At 38.8% G+C, this 19,591-nt stretch overlaps 2 protein-coding genes and 1 long non-coding RNA gene across 5 annotated transcripts in view; 1 reads left to right on the forward strand and 2 right to left on the reverse strand.

Annotated features, from left to right (window-relative positions):
• The window catches only part of LOC137125876 (uncharacterized), a 21,479-nt gene continuing 1,888 nt past the window's right edge, over positions 1-19,591 (reverse strand). The window contains exons 2-22 of the mRNA XM_067502043.1: positions 14,008-14,144; positions 13,514-13,663; positions 11,829-11,954; positions 11,576-11,730; positions 10,855-10,942; positions 10,573-10,674; positions 9,997-10,107; positions 9,318-9,419; positions 8,647-8,739; positions 7,982-8,074; positions 7,400-7,510; positions 6,719-6,820; positions 6,054-6,146; positions 5,386-5,475; positions 4,681-4,767; positions 4,518-4,583; positions 4,339-4,410; positions 4,143-4,208; positions 1,898-1,978; positions 1,577-1,642; positions 1-1,459 (exon numbers count right to left, since the gene is read on the reverse strand). Coding sequence (XP_067358144.1) covers positions 1,401-1,459; positions 1,577-1,642; positions 1,898-1,978; positions 4,143-4,208; positions 4,339-4,410; positions 4,518-4,583; positions 4,681-4,767; positions 5,386-5,475; positions 6,054-6,146; positions 6,719-6,820; positions 7,400-7,510; positions 7,982-8,074; positions 8,647-8,739; positions 9,318-9,419; positions 9,997-10,107; positions 10,573-10,674; positions 10,855-10,942; positions 11,576-11,730; positions 11,829-11,954; positions 13,514-13,663; positions 14,008-14,065 — 1,971 coding nt within the window. The 5' untranslated portion in view covers positions 14,066-14,144 and the 3' untranslated portion in view covers positions 1-1,400. The remainder of the gene's footprint in view (positions 1,460-1,576; positions 1,643-1,897; positions 1,979-4,142; positions 4,209-4,338; positions 4,411-4,517; positions 4,584-4,680; positions 4,768-5,385; positions 5,476-6,053; positions 6,147-6,718; positions 6,821-7,399; positions 7,511-7,981; positions 8,075-8,646; positions 8,740-9,317; positions 9,420-9,996; positions 10,108-10,572; positions 10,675-10,854; positions 10,943-11,575; positions 11,731-11,828; positions 11,955-13,513; positions 13,664-14,007; positions 14,145-19,591) is intronic.
• LOC137125886 (uncharacterized) lies at positions 10,990-11,575 on the forward strand. Its single transcript, XR_010914235.1, has 2 exons — positions 10,990-11,043; positions 11,388-11,575. It is a non-coding gene; the product is annotated as an uncharacterized lncRNA (long non-coding RNA).
• LOC137125882 (carcinoembryonic antigen-related cell adhesion molecule 1-like) overlaps positions 14,995-19,591 on the reverse strand; it is a 15,171-nt gene continuing 10,574 nt past the window's right edge. The window contains exons 5-16 of one of the 3 annotated variants that reach the window (XR_010914233.1): positions 19,102-19,189; positions 18,856-18,957; positions 18,256-18,342; positions 18,093-18,182; positions 17,920-17,994; positions 17,724-17,789; positions 17,346-17,420; positions 17,196-17,261; positions 17,028-17,078; positions 16,721-16,807; positions 16,267-16,591; positions 14,995-16,216 (exon numbers count right to left, since the gene is read on the reverse strand). Coding sequence is in view for 2 of the 3 variants with exons in the window: in XM_067502079.1 (XP_067358180.1) it covers positions 16,515-16,591; positions 16,721-16,807; positions 17,028-17,078; positions 17,196-17,261; positions 17,346-17,420; positions 17,724-17,789; positions 17,920-17,994; positions 18,093-18,182; positions 18,256-18,342; positions 18,856-18,957; positions 19,102-19,189 (864 nt within the window). In the remaining variant the exon portion in view is untranslated. Of the gene's footprint in view, positions 16,592-16,720; positions 16,808-16,990; positions 17,079-17,195; positions 17,262-17,345; positions 17,421-17,723; positions 17,790-17,919; positions 17,995-18,092; positions 18,183-18,255; positions 18,343-18,855; positions 18,958-19,101; positions 19,190-19,591 lie in introns of those variants that run through there. The other 2 variants (XM_067502079.1, XM_067502081.1) reach the window with 2 other exon arrangements.

Consider the following 19,591-nt stretch of genomic DNA (forward strand, 5'->3'; position numbering starts at 1 on the left):
TGGGATTAGAATTTTTATTTCATATAGAAAAGTAACAAGCAGAATAGAAAAAAGCCCACATAAGCCAGAGATGGAAACTGTGTCATGGTCCAAATATTTATGGACCTGCCTGCAGTCTCTGCTCAGACATGTTGGGCTGCAGTGTGACACCTGGCTCTGGTCTGGACTAACAACTGCATTCCTCACACACACGGAGAGAGAACGTCTTCTCATGAGGACAGATGCTCCACATCAACACACACACACACGTCAGTTCACTCATGGACGGATTGTGAGACAGTGGACACAGGCAGGGGAAAGTCCCACTACCCACACAGCCCCACCACACCTTCAGCTGAAAGGGCGTCAAGAAGTGGAGATAATTTTATGCATTTCATTGCTCTTTTTCTGTTTCCTTGTGATAATTTGTGGCTCATTTCTGTGCATCCTTTCCACTTTTCATGTATTTTACGAGGAGCAGAAGTTGCTGTTTTGAACAGCTCACTAGGCCAAATTAAAGTGAATGAGAGAACTGTAGAGGGGTTTGAAACAACATGTACCCCCCATGTCCTGAACCTCATGAGTGCACAGAAAAACCCCTTTGACAAATCCCTTTGGTGGTCTGAACCTCATTATAGTGTCAAAAGCTGTCTGCACATGTAAAGTTCTGCAGTGCTCTCAGGGCATGTATTGTTGTTATTAGGACCCCCCCGCCCCCCCTCTTTCTCCACTACCTCTCCTTCTCGAAGCTGTTAAAGCTCAGTTAGAGACATTCTGAAGGTGAATGAGACCAATGTGCACCAACATCTGTCATTTATGTCCAAACACTCAATGTGAGAGTTTATCTTCTGGACACAGAAAAGGGTTGTTCACCAACAGCTGCCAGGTGATAGAAATCTGAACTGCTCATGACAACTATTTTAGACAGGCAGTCATTAGGACTTATGAACAAACTTTACATTAAATGTAATAAAAACCAACTGCATATTTTATACACATGGTTTACAACAATTTTTGAAGAGAAGCATAATGTATCTGCACAGGAAAACACAATTTTACCAGGGTCTAATCTGGTGTCCAGCCAGTTTCCCAAATTTGACAGCACCGTAACATTAGCTTAGATTGCGTGTACAGGGAGAACAGGTGCAGTCATTTCCAGGTGCACTTTCATCATTTCATATATTCATAAGAAATAAATCAAATGTGTCAAAAGCAAAGGCCCAATAAAGTCTTAAGTCTGTGGCACATGAGGTGGTGTCATCAGCATATAAATGAACATTACACACTAGCCCAGTTGGTAAGGCATGTCCATGGACCACAGGGTCAGTGGTTTAATCCCCTGTCCCGGGTATATGTCGAAGTGTCTCTGGGCAAGACAATGAAGCTTTTTACCCTCCGTCCTGCTGAGTTTACAGAACATTTTACACACCTGCTTCATTCGTAGCGTCTGTCAGGACCTGGTCTGGTGATGCTCCAATGTCTGAAATCAGTGATGACATCACTGTCAAAAGACCCAAGAACTGTTCTCTGTTTCCACACAAACCGTCCCCAGGTTTTACCGTCCTAGTTTGTCCAGGATATGTAACAGTTCACTCACCGGTTTCACTGCTGGATTCTGGAGCAGCATCCGATGTCGGGTCCTGATTGGATCCTCCAGGAACCTCTGAATTCATGAACAACATGTAAGTATACAGCACTAACCCAGTGACCATAATGCGTCTTCCAGTGGAAGGTGTAGTTCTGTGCTTTCAAAACTTCAAAATCTAACAGTATCTAAAAATCTGGGATTGATGTGTGGGGTCTAAGCAATGCAGCAAACCATCTTCAGAAAACAGCCTTAACATTTCTGTGTGACCGGTATTCTAGATTCTGTCATTCAAACATTTTTATAATCGAAAATAATAAAAATATAACTCACCTGTTTCGTTGGCCGTATCCTCGGACGCAGTCTGGTTTGTGTGGACCTGGAAGGATGGTACCTCTAAAATTGTCTCTGAAACTGCAAATGATGAAAGAACCGTCATGGTGAAAATGTTCTTCTTTCTTTTATATCAGTGGTCTCAAACTCAAATTACCTGGGGGCCACAGGAGGCAGAGTCTGGGTGTTACTGGGCCGCATCATGTATTCCACAAAAAAACTAACAATTCTTTAACTTCAATGAATTCTTCTGAACATGGCTTCTCTTGCCTACGTCTTGCTGCCAGAGACCTGTCAGCACTTCCTCTCACATAGGTGAGCCACATTTGGCTTGAGGGAGGAAGCAGTCTAGGCCCTCAGTATGGCTTGAAGATGATCGTCAGTAAGTCTGGACCTGTCCTTGGACTTATTGAAGTTTGAGAAAAACTTTTTGCAAAAATATGGGCTCACAAAAAGGCACATGGTCCGCTTGAACATTCTGGAAAGCCCAGGGGAAGCGGGGGTCAATTCTCTCAAAAATTGCCCAAGCTTGTCTGCTTTTCTACTCTCCTCCCTGAACTTGGCTTTGAGGTCAGAGTTGCACTGCAGGTCAATGAGCTCCATTTGAAGCACAGGAGGGGCATCTTGCACATTAAAGAAGAAGGGGTCATGTCTTATGATGACATGAACATCATAACATTTGTAGATGGTAGAAAGTACCAGGATAGCGAGCGCAAAAAAATGGATTGCTCCCAGGCTGTTCATTATCAGCTGGGACAGTGGGTCACCATTATTTATTTATTATATACAAACAATGGGATGCAGCCACGGAGGTGTTATTTACTGGCTTTTATTTCTTATAATAACCCCTTGGATTCAGCGGTACGTCCTAGCCAACACTAATGTTCTGTTGACTATATAACGGAGGCGAGTAAGAACCCGATGAGGCTGCAGCCTGACTCCGAAGGGTGACGGCGGGCGGGAGCAGGCCCCATCGGAGTTCCATTCCACTCGGTGACATCGTCAACGGAATATCGGTGTTGGCCGTTAATTTGCAGATTTGTCACGATAACAAATTGTCCATACGGAGAGTGGCGGTCATATCGTCATCAACTTTCAAACAAATCAGCCCATTTCAAATGATGAAAAACCAAAATACTTTAACGGCCTGGCTAGTGGGTTAGTTTGGGGGCTGGCACAGTGAGCCCCGGGGAATTATGAGTAATAGGCATGTTAATAGTTCTATGTGTTTAAAGTGTTTAATGCGCATTATTTGTGTCAAGATTAGTGTTATTAGGTGTGTTCAGACGTTCTGGTTTTGTTATTTGTGATGTTTGTGTTGGCCATGAGGGAAAGTGCTGTGTATAGGAGTAGCATTCACGGTGACCGGCCACTGTTGGAGTGTTCAAAAATAAATAAAGAGACAATAATTGTCCTATTATTGCTTCCTGTAAAGCAGCTTGAGACACTTGGAGTCGTGCGGTGTATGGGGCACAAGTGCTCTCCCTTCTTCCTGCCATTTAGACAAGTTGCTCTCGTATTAGCCTGCTAGCTCCCATGCTAGCCGATTAGCTAGTTAGCTAAGTCAGTTAGGGTTAGCCTTAGCTTCCGCTTCGTCGCCTCCCACAGTTGCTCCCATAAGCCGTGGGGCGCTACAGTACAATCTGCATTACGGCGAATCCAATCCCTGGTAACACTGACTTCGTCCAGCTCAAGCCAAACATGCTCGTTTAACACACAGTAAAAAGTAAAAATTCTATGAGGGTTATGTGATGTTACACAGGCGCCTGCATAGCTGTGCAAAGTTTCTCTGCTTGCATCAAGTGTGGCCGATGGCCCCGCCCCCAGGAGCAATATACTCCACTGTGATTGGTAGGTTAGTTCAGCTCCAGCTGGCACAAAAACGGAACCTTCCACCCACACGTGCTAGAGTGCCATTTATATAAAACTAGCGGGCCGTACAAACATTAAACTTTCATATCATCACAAAATATTGTCTCGCGGGCAGCAATTGGCCCCTGGGCCGCGAGTTTGAGACCCCTGTTTTAAATGGTTTTAATAGCTTCCACCTTTTACACCCATTTCCTCTCATCAGAGTTGTCTGTGAGCACTGTCACTTACAAACTGCAGATGAATTTGTGTTTTTATCAGACTAAACTAAATACTTAGAAATTCCCATTTAGTAAAAATGAGAAAGAAAAACACAGTGGGACTCACTTCCTCATTTTCCTCATTTTCCTCTTAGATCTGATAACATCACACTCACCATCTTTACGGCCGGTTTCTGAGGGAACATCAGATTCTGGGTCCCGGCTGGATCCCATCAGAGACTCTGACATCAGTTAAATAATCAGTCAAATAATGCAGTAAAACAGGTCAACAAAATGTGTGTGTGACAACTAAAACAATCAAACTGAAAAATCCTTCACCTGATCCCCATCAGTTCTTCATAATCCACTCACCTCTTTCCTCGCTGTTCTCCAGGGGGGCAGTAGGTGTCAGCACGTGGTTCATGGATACTTCAACCTCTGAAACTAGTAATGAAATCACAGTCAGATGTCCTATTCAACATTCTTCTTCTCTGCTTTTAAAATCTCACAACTTTTATCATAATGTCCTGAACACAAAACATTTCACTCACCATTTTCAGGTCTGGTCTCTGAGGGACCATTAGTTGCAGGACCATGGTTGGATCCTTCAGGAGGCTCTGAATTGATAAATAGCAAATGGTCTGTACTTAAATATCACTTATCTATTTCATCAATACCTAAATCACAGACACCACAGCTGTAGAAAGCACTCACCTGACCCGGGAGCTGGGTTATCAGCGTCACGTTGACAGCAGATGTGGCTCAAACTGCCAAACAAGCTCTGTGTGATCACTCGCCGTACTTCATATCAGTGACAAAACAAGTCAGATGAGTTACCCATTTCTCTACAATACATCTGGTATGTAACATGTTATTCTAGCTGATACAGACTGATGGACATCTTTTAAATATTTAAGTTAAATTATAACTATTATTATTTATAATTAAATGTTCTTGACAAAAGTACAGAGCAGACTGGACATAATATTAACTGATGTGGAAAATATGCAAAAAAAAAAGTGACTAATGAAAACTGTGTTTACAAAGTATGTAGTTCTTACATTCTGCTGTTACTTGTTTTTTTCTGTATTAAAAATAAATAAATGTATAAAACATAAAGTTCAGAAGGTTTCAGTTTTCTAATGTTGAACAATAGAAAGTTCCTACAGTCTTCACAGTGAATCTAAATCACTGTCATTTTATAAAATAAAGTAACTCCTAATAACCTCAAGGTGCTCAGACGTCCAGATATTGGGGGACAGACTGTCACTGTGGGTTCTGGACACTTTAGTAGTGAACTTGTAACCTGCATAACCTGCGTCTTTGTTTAGGACTGATACTTATGGTAAACAGAACATGGACACACATGATCCACAACTAGATTCTCAGTGTAATTGACATCATTTTGTGGCTTCTTACCTCTTTCATTACTTTTGTAGGAGATGAAAAGGATGAGACCAACATTCAACACCATAGATCCATAGATGAGCACATCATAATACCAGTCATCTTCAAAAAAGTGAAAAAATAAAAAAACAACAAATGACTTTTGTGGACACTGTGTTCCAATGTTGACAACTGGTCCTATGTGTGATAATGTAGGTTAGTACTGTAGAAAACAAACTCAAAGCAGGTAGAAGGTGCTTTACTACATTCACATGTTGTTGAAGAGGATTTGTGAAAACTCACAAGTGCTGAAAACTGTGTTTACAAAGTATGTAGTTCTTACATTCTGCTGTAACTTGTTTTTTTCTGTATTAAAAATAAATAAATGTATAAAACATAAAGTTCAGAAAGTTTCAGTTTTCTAATGTTGAACAATAGAAAGTTCCTACAGTCTTCACAGTGAATCTAAATCACTGTCATTTTATAAAATAAAGTAACTCCTAATAACCTCAAGGTGCTCAGACGTCCAGATATTGGGGGACAGACTGTCACTGTGGGTTCTGGACACTTTAGTAGTGAACTTGTAACCTGCATAACCTGCGTCTTTGTTTAGGACTGATACTTATGGTAAACAGAACATGGACACACATGATCCACAACTAGATTCTCAATGTAATTTACATCATTTTGTGGCTTCTTACCTTTTATTCTGTTGCTTTTGTAGAAGATGAAATAGATGAGAAGACAAATCAACAGCAAAGATTCGAAGGTGAGCATTACATAACGCAATTTCCCTTCAAAAAAGTGAAAAAATAAAAAAACAACAAATGACTTATGTGGACACTTTGTTCCAATGTTGACAACTGGTCCTATGTGTGATAATGTAGGTTAGTACTGTAGAAAACAAACTCAAAGCAGGTAGAAGGTGCTTTACTACATTCACATGTTGGTAAAGATGATTTGTGAAAACTTACAAGTTCTGAAAATGGTGTTTACAAAGTATGTAGTTCTTACATTCTGCTGTAACTTGTTTTTTCTGTATTTAAAATAAATAAATGTATAAAACATAAAGTTCAGAAGGTTTCAGTTTTCTAATGTTGAACAGTAGAAAGTTCCTACAGTCTTCACAGTGAATCTAAATCACTGTCATTTTATAAAATAACTCCTAATAACCTCATGGTGCTCAGACGTCCAGATATTGGAGGACAGACTGTCACTGTGGGTTCTGGACACTTTAGTAGTGAACTTGTAACCTGCATAACCTGCGTCTTTGTTTAGGACTGATACTTATGGTAAACAGAACATGGACACACATGATCCACAACTAGATTCTCAGTGTAATTTACATCATTTTGTGGCTTCTTACCTTTTATTCTGTTCTTTATGTACAAGATGATAAAGATGAATAAGATGAGAACATCAGTCACCAGTATAAATCCATAGAGGAGCGCTGTATAATACAACTCGTCTTCAAAAAAGTGAAAAAATAAAAAAAACAACAAATAACTTATGTGGACACTTTGTTTCAATGTTGACAACTGGTCCTATGTGTGATAATGTAGGTTAGTACTGTAGAAAACAAACTCAAAGCAGGTACAAGGTGCTTTACTACATTCACATGTTGGTAAAGATGATTTGTGAAAACTCACGAGTCCTGAAAACTGTGATTACAAAGTATGTAGTTCTTACATTCTGCTGTAACTTGTTTTTTTCTGTATTAAAAATAAATAAATGTATAAAACATAAAGTTCAGAAGGTCTCAGTTTTCTAATGTTGAACAATAGAAAGTTCCTACAGTCTTCACAGTGAATCTAAATCACTGTCATTTTATAAAATAAAGTAACTCCTAATAACCTCATGGTGCTCAGACGTCCAGATATTGGGGGACAGACTGTCACTGTGGGTTCTGGACACTTTAGTACTGAACTTGTAACCTGCATAACCTGCATCTTTGTTTAGGACTGATACTTATGGTAAACAGAACATGGACACACATGATCCACAACTAGATTCTCAGTGTAATTTACATCATTTTGTGGCTTCTTACCTTTAAATCTGTCCCTTATTAAAAAGATGATAAAGATGATAAAGATGAGAAAGATGAAACACCCAATCAACAGTGCAGGGCAGGTGATGAGCACTGTATTATACCATTTCCCTTCAAAAAGTGAAAAAATAAAAAACAACAACAACTTAGTGAGCTTTCTTTCACATTACCTGAGTTTCCTCAAACACTGTCAGATACAAAAACTCTTATTCTCCTCTAAGCTGAACTATGGAAACAGGCAACTCACCAGCTGTTGCCTCTGTAGCATTAACACGTCATCTAGTCCAAAATGAGCCACTACAATCAAACACTACAGTTTTATGCTAAGTTGACACCATTCATCATTTTATGCAGCTAATAAAAAATGAGAGCAAACCACTAACTGATCCAGGAGCTTCATTGTGTCACAAGGTATTTGAATGATGATTCAAACTTCATCAACTTTATACACAAGTGTTTTTGCGTTTGCTTTGCCAGCACCTGGCATCCTGACTGTGTCTTTGTTTAGGACATCAGAACATGGACACACATGATCCACAACTAGATTCTCAATATAATTTACATCATTTTGTGGCTTCTTACCTCTTTCATTACTTTTGTAGAAGATGAAAAGGATGTAAATAACATTTAACACCATAGATCCATAGATGAGCGCATCATAATACCAGTCGTCTTCTAAAAAGTGAAAAAACAAAAGAACAACAAATGACTTTTGTGGGCACTTTGTTCCAATGTTGACAACTGGTCCTATGTGTGATAATGTAGGTTAGTACTGTAGAAAACAAACTCAAAGCAGGTACAAGGTGCTTTACTACATTCACATGTTGGTAAAGATGATTTGTGAAAACTTACAAGTTCTGAAAATGGTGTTTACAAAGTATGTAGTTCTTACATTCTGCTGTAACTTGTTTTTTCTGTATTAAAAATAAATAAATGTATAAAACAAAGTTCGGAAGGTTTCAGTTTTCTAATGTTGAACAATAGAAAGTTCCTACAGTCTTCACAGTGAATCTAAATCACTGTCATTTTATTAAATAAAGTAACTCCTAATAACCTCAAGGTGCTCAGACGTCCAGATATTGGGGGACAGACTGTCACTGTGGGTTCTGGACACTTTAGTAGTGAACTTGTAACCTGCATAACCTGCGTCTTTGTTTAGGACTGATACTTATGGTAAACAGAACATGGACACACATGATCCACAACTAGATTCTCAGTGTAATTTACATCATTTTGTGGCTTCTTACCTTTTATTCTGTATCTTTTGTAGAAGATGAAACAGATGAGAAGACATATCAACAGCAAAGATTCGAAGGTGAGCATTACATAACGCAATTTCCCTTCAAAAAAGTGAAAAAATAAAAAAACAACAAATGACTTATGTGGACACTTTGTTCCAATGTTGACAACTGGTCCTATGTGTGATAATGTAGGTTAGAACTGTAGAAAACAAACTCAAAGCAGGTAGAAGGTGCTTTACTACATTCACATGTTGGTAAAGATGATTTGTGAAAACTTACAAGTTCTGAAAATGGTGTTTACAAAGTATGTAGTTCTTACATTCTGCTGTAACTTGTTTTTTTCTGTATTAAAAATAAATAAATGTATAAAACATAAAGTTCAGAAAGTTTCAGTTTTCTAATGTTGAACAATAGAAAGTTCCTACAGTCTTCACAGTGAATCTAAATCACTGTCATTTTATAAAATAAAGTAACTCCTAATAACCTCATGGTGCTCAGACGTCCAGATATTGGGGGACAGACTGTCACTGTGGGTTCTGGACACTTTAGTACTGAACTTGTAACCTGCATAACCTGCATCTTTGTTTAGGACTGATACTTATGGTAAACAGAACATGGACACACATGATCCACAACTAGATTCTCAATCTAATTTACATCATTTTGTGGCTTCTTACCTTTTATTCTGTTCCTTTTGTAGAAGATGAAAACGATGACAAAGATGAGAACATCAGTCACCAGTATAAATCCATAGATGAGCGCTGTATAATACCACTCCTCTTCAAAAAAGTGAAAAAAAACCAAAAAAAAACAAATGACTTTTGTGGACACTTTGTTCCAATGTTGACAACTGGTCCTATGTGTGATAATGTAGGTTAGTACTGTAGAAAACAAACTCAAAGCAGGTACAAGGTGCTTTACTACATTCACATGTTGGTAAAGATGATTTGTGAAAACTTACAAGTTCTGAAAATGGTGTTTACAAAGTATGTAGTTCTTACATTCTGCTGTAACTTGTTTTTTCTGTATTAAAAATAAATAAATGTATAAAACAAAGTTCGGAAGGTTTCAGTTTTCTAATGTTGAACAATAGAAAGTTCCTACAGTCTTCACAGTGAATCTAAATCACTGTCATTTTATAAAATAAAGTAACTCCTAATAACCTCACAGTGCTCAGACGTCCAGATATTGGGGGACAGACTGTCACTGTGGGTTCTGGACACTTTAGTAGTGAACTTGTAACCTGCATAACCTGCGTCTTTGTTTAGGACTGATACTTATGGTAAACAGAACATGGACACACATGATCCACAACTAGATTCTCAGTGTAATTTACATCATTTTGTGGCTTCTTACCTTTAAATCTGTCCCTTATTAAAAAGATGATAAAGATGAGAAAGATGAGAAAGATGAAACACCCAATCAACAGTTCAAGGCAGGTGATGAGCACTGTATTATACCATTTCCCTTCAAAAAGTGAAAAAATAAAAAACAACAACAACTTAGTGAGCTTTCTTTCACATTACCTGAGTTTCCTCAAACACTGTCAGATACAAAAACTCTAATTCTCCTCTAAGCTGAACTATGGAAACAGGCAACTCACCAGCTGTTGCCTCTGTAGCATTAACACGTCATCTAGTCCAAAATGAGCCACTACAATCAAACACTACAGTTTTATGCTATGTTGAAGTTGACACCATTCATCATTTTATGCAGCTAATAAAAAATGAGAGCAAACCACTAACTGATCCAGGAGCTTCATTCTGTCATAAGGTATTTGAATGATGATTCAAACTTCATCAAGTGTTTTTGCGTTTGCTTTGCCAGCACCTGGCATCCTGACTGCGTCTTTGTTTAGGACATCAGAACATGGACACACATGATCCACAACTAGATTCTCAATCTAATTTACATCATTCAGTGGCTTCTTACCTTTTCTTTTCTTCCTTTTGTAGAAGATGAAACCGATGAAAAAGATGAGACCACCAATCACCAGTGTAGAACAGATGATGAGCACTGTATTATACCATTTCCCTTTAAAAAAGTGAAAAAACAAAAAAACATTAATTGACTTATGTGGACACTTTGTTTCAATGTTGACAACTGGTCCTATGTGTGATAATGTAGGTTAGTACTGTAGAAAACAAACTCAAAGCAGGTAGAAGGTGCTTTACTACATTCACATGTTGGTAAAGATGATTTGTGAAAACTCACAATTGCTTAAAGGGTTGTGGACCGATTCACTCATCTCGGTGCTGACTGGATTCCTCAGCTCACAGTGGAACAGCTTCTCTGACTCGTCCTGGAAATTGGTAGATAATTTGTTTAGAAGCTAATAAACCAAACGTTCATCTCACATTTTTATTACGTTACATGAAACATTTCAAATTCCAAACCAATACAGTTATGCAAATATTAGGAGTGAACTGCATTGAGATAAACAATTGTCCATCTGGATGCATTGAAACCATCACAGAAGTAAGAATAAAAATACAAAAAAACTCAAGCCACATTATATAAGAAACAAAATTATAGACAGGACACGTCCAACTGCAAATAAAGTGAAAAAATGCACAGACAAAGTAAATATAGTAAATATACTATGTGTAAAAGTTGGCTTATATCATTTCTTTTGAAGGCATTTGGACACAAGTATCACAATTCTGAGCTGATGGTGACAAATGTGTGAAACATCTACTAAGACATTTAGAAACCAGTGCAGTATGAACATGCACATCACAAGAAAGGCTCTAAATCAATATGTATGAAAGTACTTTATCTAGCTGTATGTTAGTACGTTCATCAATCCATTTACTGTACACAAAGAGCTGAACTTGTTCCTGATGAATGAATCCACATTCTAGTGGGGTTCTTGCAATGCAACCTATCATTTGTGGATGTGATTCACACATTAACATTATCATCATGTTTGTACCTTTGTTATACTGATTTCCTTTGTTGAAGTCCATGACTTGTCCTCTGCCATCCATGAATAGGTGACTGGTTCAGCAGTGGTGTCGTTGCTTTCACAGGTGAAAACACAGTGGTCAGCGTCACACTGTGTGGAGACGGTGGGTTTAGAGACACGTGCTGAGGAATAAGGAGGAAAAAAAGACAGTTTTCATTTGATTTCAGGAGGAAAACAACCGTTATGTTACTCAAAGTTCATTCAGGGTCACGGTACTGACAGATAACCAGGAGCTGAGTCGTGCCGGTGACTTTGTTGTTGATCTCTGCTGTGTAGCTGCCGCTTTCACCTGGAGTCAGTCCAGTGATTGTTAGTGCTCCGGTTGTAACATTGAGGCTCCCGCGTTCTGAAAATACACACAATTATGGTTAGTTTCAAAACCGAAGAAACAATTCTTTAATAGTGAGCCATAATAGTAAAAACCCATTAGAAAAAAAACATTATTTCATCTTTTCATCTGTACTATTGTGTCTGAAAAAAAAAAAAAAAGAAAGTGGGCTCAGACACAATCTGCTCTAAATGGATCAGTTTTTCATGAGGATAAAGTGTAAGAGATGGCATCAAGAGAACTAGATGCATTTTGACCCCATAACATCCTTAATGTACCTCACTTCATAAACTGATCCATAATGGGAAACCTAGTTTACACATATTATCCAAACAAAACAATGATTTCCAAGATAAATAAACATAATTACATTACGGTTTTGTTGGCATATGATATTAAAGCAGGTGATTCTCTTCCATCAAAGTTCTTATAGATTTTATTTATTCATTTTTGTTAAATTGATTAGATTCCATACTTCATAGGAATTAAAAAGCTTTAGACCTTAATTCTTAGGATTCCTACCTCTAAAACACTGATCCTTACGGGGAAATCGTCAATCAGTTCCACACGGCGAGTCACAGTTCTGCGTGACAAACTGATTTTTTCTAACTTGCCTTGGCTCTCCGGACACAAGACACCATGCATTCTTTTAAAAACTCACCTTCAGAGAAAGGCTTGCTAGCTTTTGCTAATTTGAATGCCAACTTGCCAAACTTGCCTTGGTACTTGACTCTGGTGAACAAAATGTTGCTGAGTCTGTAAATTGGCTGCCAAACTCTGAGCCGTAGACGCCCGTTCCTGCATTGACTGCTTGCTAGCGTAGTTACCATGCTTCATAGCAAAGTGACGGCTGATATTATCTTTAAAAACCGCGACAGTTTCTTTGCATATTAGGCAAACAGCCCTTGATCGGACTTCAGTGAATAAATATTTTGTTTTCCGCTCTGTATTAAACACTCGGCGCTCACTATCCACTTTTCTTTTCTTTGATAAGCTCATTTTTCCAGAAAAGCTCATAAGAGAAGAAGAGAGTAATGAAGTTGGCAAGTTTTACGACTGGATTCACAACATGATTAAGCTGCAATACAGACTTGCAAAGCGATTCCTGATGGATGATGCGGTGAAGGAAAGTAACATCTTGCTCAGGGTTTTTCTCTTTCACTTTATCCTGGATTCTTTTCAGCAGCCCAACGTTTTTTCCAGTTAAATTTGGTGATTCATCCGTCGTGACATTGGCAAGTTTACTCCAAGTTAGCTTATGACAGACACCGTGTTATATAAATCCTTTTTCCGAGTTGTTCCCTTCAGGGACTCCATGCTCAAAAACTCTTCCGTGATCTCAAAACTACCATTAATCCCTCGGATGAAAATTAGGAGCTGAGCAGTGTCTTTTAAGTTGTTGCTTTCATCCAGTACTAGTGAATATAACTTGACGAACTCCGCTTTTTTGCTTATTTGGCAACAAACTAAAACTACTACTACTACTTTCAGGGTTAAACCAAGGATTAGTCTGTTTTATAATGAGAGTAAGATGCTATTTTACACAGACAATCTTCTCTGAAGTTGCCTGAATGTACCTTTAAATTGTCTGTAGCCTTCAACAGGTCCCTGATACCACTCTATGGCAATGTCCTGTCCATGCTTCCACGTTATGCCGGTGATGGGACCCTGCACAGGGCCCGGTTTGAGGACAACTTCATCTCCCACTGCGCTGTAAACAAGTTCATCTGCAAAATAATATATAAAAAAAATGTTAAAGTTAAAAATAATATATATATTTTTTAAAACTTGGCTTTTAAAATGACTAATTTAGTAAAATTACTAAACAGTAGGACGGGATTGTACTGTTACAGATATCAGTTCCTGGTTTCCTGGTAGCTACAGCTAACGTAGCTGTGGCCTAGTTGTACGGTCACATTAAAAAGTAAAAGAAATCTCACAAACTGCAGGACAAAACATTCCTAACAAAGCTCATAGACATTAATAACAAGGACATGTTACACCTGTATATTCTAGATTCAGACAATATATAAATAGGAATAGATTCCTACATACAGAAGTAGCTACGTACCAGACTTCACAGTCCTCAGTGACAGAGCAATAAAGAAAACACAGATCGATGTAAACATCCTTTTGCCATTAAATCAAAAATGGCGACATTGAAAACAAAAGTGGGTCAGGTCTTGTTTAGAAGTTTACAAGCATTTAGTACAAGCTCTCGATGAAAAGGAGCAAATCTAGCAAACTGACTGGGAAAGTCAAAGTCACAGTACAGTACAAAGTTCGAGGAGGTGTGTGTGAAGAAGGTGTGGCTGGAATAACAAGGGGTTAGAGTTAAACCTTTATGTATAAAAGTACTTTAATGTCTTCAGTGTAAATACATAAAGACCCCAGACATACTGCACCATAAATCTTTATCATTTTATTCTTTGTTCTCATGATTTTACAAATATGATACTTCTGCAATTCAACTTTTAACTGTGCAACACAATGGCATTATGGACTGTTGAACGGGACGTCCTGAGAGACGTCTGAGACTCCAGGGACCTGTGAATCCTGCAGATCAAGAGTTAAGCTATGAGTGTTGTGAGACTAACTTTGCAATTAATAGGCCGCCCACTGGGTCTCTGTCTGCAGGATTCACTAGCAGCACACACTCACAATTTGTCACCACAATGACGGCTACTGTCGGGGGGTGTGGGGGGGGGTTGGAGGAAGCCAGGTCCCTCTCGTACCCCTACAGGTCAGAGTGTCTCCTTGGACGTGGGGTTGAAGTAAAGTAGTAGTCTCTTTGGATGAGGCAGGTGGTACCTGTTCAGAGCTGCAGGGCTGCCTGCCTTTTTAGAATGGGGGATCTCGCCACATGGGTTTCTGGGACACCAGTATAGAGAATAACAATGGCATGCAAGACTCACATACAGACCCACTTGTTATTATTATTTTTTAATAGAAAATAAAGATTTTGACATAAGTAGAAGCACTGAGCCCTCGCAAACACCCAACAGCCAAACATTTTGGAAATGGTACAGAGTTAAAAAAGTTAATAATAATCTTTAATAAATCTTCCTGAATTCACATAAACACTACAAACGATTAGCCGCGACATTTGAGCTAATGCACTTTATGACAAGACCTACAGAGTAAGACTTCAAAATCCGGGTCATTGTGCGGTTGAAGACCTCTCATCTCCTCTTATTTGAGGGCTGGATGACGATTCCTTCACCTGAAAAACGCACACTGGCCAGCAAAGTGAAGCATGTAGTGATTAAATTCATCCCTTCGACTTCAAACTCACCCTCACACGGCGCAAAACATTTCAAATAATCAAATTACTATTTTTTTGTCCTTTCGGCTCATCGCGTGAGTTCAGGATCGTGGCCGCATGTTGATTTGGCACAATTTTACGCCCGATACCCTTCCTGATGCAACCTTCCCCAATTTCTACCGGGCTTGGACCAGCACTGCACAGCTGGGGAAGGGAATGGGCTGTTAGGGATTCAGTGTCTTGCCCAGAGACACTTTGACATACAGCCGCGACCGGGGATCAAACCACTGACCCTGTGGTCCATGGATGACTGCCTTACCAACTGAGCTACAGTACTTTCAGGTGCAGTTTTATCAGAATTTAACATATGAAAAAAAATGTGTCAAAAGCAAACCTGCAAAGGCCCAATAAATAATCAAGTCTGTGGCACATGAGGTGGTGTCATCAGCATAGAGATGAACATTACACTTTGGAGTGGCAGAGATAATATTATTACTTCATATATATATAGAGAGAGAGAAAATAAGGGAGGTCTATGAACGGACCCTTGTGGACCACCCAAAAGTAAGACCACCTGCTTTTAAACAGAACTAGCTGTACTCTGCCAAAGAGATGATGGTCACACACATTTAATGGACTGTTCCCCTGATCCTAAACTAGTGTAGCTGGTGTAGAAAAAATGGTTTTGACAGAATCAAGTATTTCACATTGTTCTTTAAAAAAAGTGCAGCTACACATTTATTTTCCAGGACATCAACAGCATCATTTAGAATATTATAGTTATTCAAGTCACAATGATGAACACTTCACCCAAAGAGGAACAAAACATTCATATCTTTCGCATTGTTATCTTTCATTATCAATAATTGTACAGTTAAATTTGAAAGACAGCAGCCATTTGGTCAAAATTAAGTCCACTTGTTACCTCTGGTTCTGACTAAGCATTAAAAATCCTATCGTGAACATGTAAGCAGGGAATCCTTTGCAAAGTCAGTTTTTTCCAAATTCTAAACAGCTATGATGCAGCTTCAGCAACAGTCTTCAAAGTCACCAAATCTTAAACACCAGCAGCTTAAAGACTGTAGGAGGACATGTAGTGGTCAAATAAGTAACAGCAAGCAATGGACACCAAATCTAACGCAGAATACTGATAAATAACTGCTTAATAAAATAAGAGGTCACAGAATAAATTACAGCTTAAAAATATATGAAATCTTTGGCCACATCTCCGCATGGAGCATGTCAGGTCATAGAAGTCAAAAGCCCCTTTGGTGAAGTCGTTAAGGAGACAGGAATACTTCAGGGTTTCAGGTTTAGGTCTGGTTTTGTCCATCAGCTGCCTGCTCCTGCACTGGTGAGTCTTGGACACTTGGGATGAACGTTGATTCTTCTGTCAAACAAAACAAGAGGGTTTTTTTAGCCACCGACACAGATCTGCCAACAAGGTGCCAACTTCCTGTTCACTGTGCACAAACACTCACATCCTCACTCTGATTCAGTATGAAAACACTTTACTCACCTGTTCTGTTGGTGCTTTCTGTGAGTGCAGAGGTTTCCTGGTTGTGAGTGGATATTCCTTGGTCCTTTAAACAGTCACTTAACTTCCCTACAGAAAAATAACTCCCAATAATGGTTTTTAGCCATTTCTGTTTGTCCATCATCTACATGTTCCCAAATTTTTCTTTATCATTCTAACCAAAACATGCAGCTCCCAGGAAAAAGGACAATGGAAAAACATAGTGGACACTGCTCAACAAAGCTGCACCTGAATAACTACTGCAGTTTTTACCTTCACTCCCACTGAGTTTGATGAACATTTTACACACCTGCTTCATTCGTAGCGTCTGTCAGGACCTGGTCTGGTGATGCTTCGATGTCTGAAATCAGTGATGACATCACAGTCAAAAGACCCAAGAACTATTCTCTGTTTCTACACAAACAGACCCCAGGTTTTACCGTCCTAGTTTGTCCAGGATATGTAACAGTTCACTCACCGGTTTCACTGCTGGATCCTGGAGCAGCATCCGATGTCGGGTCCTGATTGGATCCTCCAGGCACCTCTGAATTCATGAATAACATGTAAGTATACAGCACTAACCCAGTGACCATTTTTTATAATCGAAAATAATACAAATCTAACTCACCCATTTCATTGACTGTATCCTTGGACGCAGTCTGGTTTGTGGGGACCTGGACTGGTGGTATCTCTAAAATCGTCTCTGAAAAGTCAAATGATGAGAGAACTGTCAAGGTGAAAATTGTTCTTCTTTCTTTTAAATGGTTTTAATAGCTTCCACCTTTTACACCCATTTCCTCCATCAGAGTTGTCTGTGAGCACTGTCACTTACAAACTGCAGATGAATTTGTGGGTTTTGTAATTGTTGTATGTTTTTATCAGACTAAACTAAATACTTAGAAATTCCCATTTAGTAAAAATGAGAAAGAAAAACACAGTGGGACTCACTTCCTCATTTTCCTCATTTTCCTCATTTTCCTCTTAGATCTGATAACATCACACTCACCATCTTTACGGCCAGTTTCTGAGGGAACATCGGATTCTGGGTCCCGGCTTGATCCCATCAGAGGCTCTGACATCAGTTAAATAATCAGTCAAATAATGCAGTAAAACAGGTCAACAAAATGTGTGTGTGACAACTAAAACAATCAAACTGAAAAATCCTTCACCTGATCACCATCAGTTCTTCATAATCCACTCACCTCTTTCCTCGCTGTTGTTCAGGGGGGCAGTAGGTGTCAGCACGTGGTTCATGGATCCTTCAACCTCTGAAACTACTGATGAAATCACAGTCAAATATCATATTCAACGTTCTTCACTGCTTTTAAAATCTCACAACCTCATAATCTCCTACACACAATAACATCTCACTCACCATTTTCAGGTCTGGTCTCTGAGGGACCATTAGTTGCAGGACCATGGTTGGATCCTTCAGGAGGCTCTGAATTGATAAATAGCAAATGGTCTGTACTTAAATATTACTTATCTATCTCATCAATACCCAAATCACAGACATCACAGCTGTACAAAGCTCTCACCTGACCCGGGAGCTGGGTTATTAGCGACACGTCGATAGCAGATGGGGCTCGAACTGCCAACCGAGCTCTGTGTGGTCGGTCGCCATTCTTCAAATCAGTTACAAAGAAGTCAGATGAGTTACCCATTTCTCTACAATACATCTGGTATGTAACATGTTATTGTAGCTGATGAAGACGGATGGACATCTGTTAAATATCGAAGTTATAATTTAACTATAATTATTATGTTTTTCATAATTGAAAATTAATTTTATTTCTACACTGAACTATTGAAACAGGCAACTCACCAGCTGTTGCCTCTGTAGCATTAACACGTCATCTAATCCAAAATGAGCCACTACAATCAAACAGTTTTATGCTATGTTGAAGTTGACACCATTTATCATTTTATGCAGGTAATAAAAAATGAGAGCGAACCACTAACTGATCCAGGAGCTTCATTGTGTCACAAGGTATTTGAATGATCATCAAGTGTTTTTGCGTTTGCTTTGCCAGCACCTGGCATCCTGACTGTGTCTTTGTTTAGGACATCAGAACATGGACACACATGATCCAAAACTAGATAATTAATGTAATTTACATCATTTTGTGGCTTCTTACCTTTTCTTTTTTTCCTTTTGTATAAGATTAAAATGATAAAACCGATGAGACCACAAATCAACAGTGTAGATCCATAGATGAGCACATCATAATACCATTTCCCTTCAAAAAGTGAAAAAAACAAAAAAACAACAAATGGCTTATGTGGACATTTTGTTCCAATGTTGACAACTGGTCCTATGTGTGATAATGTAGGTTAGTACTGTAGAAAACAAACTCTGACTCTGATGATTTGTGAAAACTCACAAGTTCTGAAAGGGTTGTGGACCAATTCACTCATTTCAGTGCTGACTGGATTCCTCAGCTCACAGTGGAACTGCTTCTCTGACTCGTCCTGGAAATTGGTAGATAATTTGTTTAGAAGCTAATAAACCAAACGTGCAACAATTTTCCATTTGGATGCATTTAAACCATCGCAGAACATGTAAGAATAACAAGATTGGAAAGACAAAGAAAACTCCGGCCACATTAAATAAAAAGAAATTATAGACAGGACACGTCCAACTACAAATAATTAAAAAAAAATGCACAAATATAATATAGTATGTATATGTACATAGTATAATATAGTAAATATACTGTGTATAAAAGTTGGCTTATATCATTTCTTTTGAAGATATTTGGACACAAGTCTCACAATTCTGAGCTGATGGCGACAAATGTGTGAAACATCTTCTAAGACATTTAGAAACCAGTGCAGTATGAACATGCACATCACAAGAAAGGCTCTAAATCA

Source organism: Channa argus, chromosome 4 (genome assembly GCF_033026475.1).
Source record: "Channa argus isolate prfri chromosome 4, Channa argus male v1.0, whole genome shotgun sequence".
Lineage (NCBI taxonomy): Eukaryota > Metazoa > Chordata > Actinopteri > Anabantiformes > Channidae > Channa > Channa argus.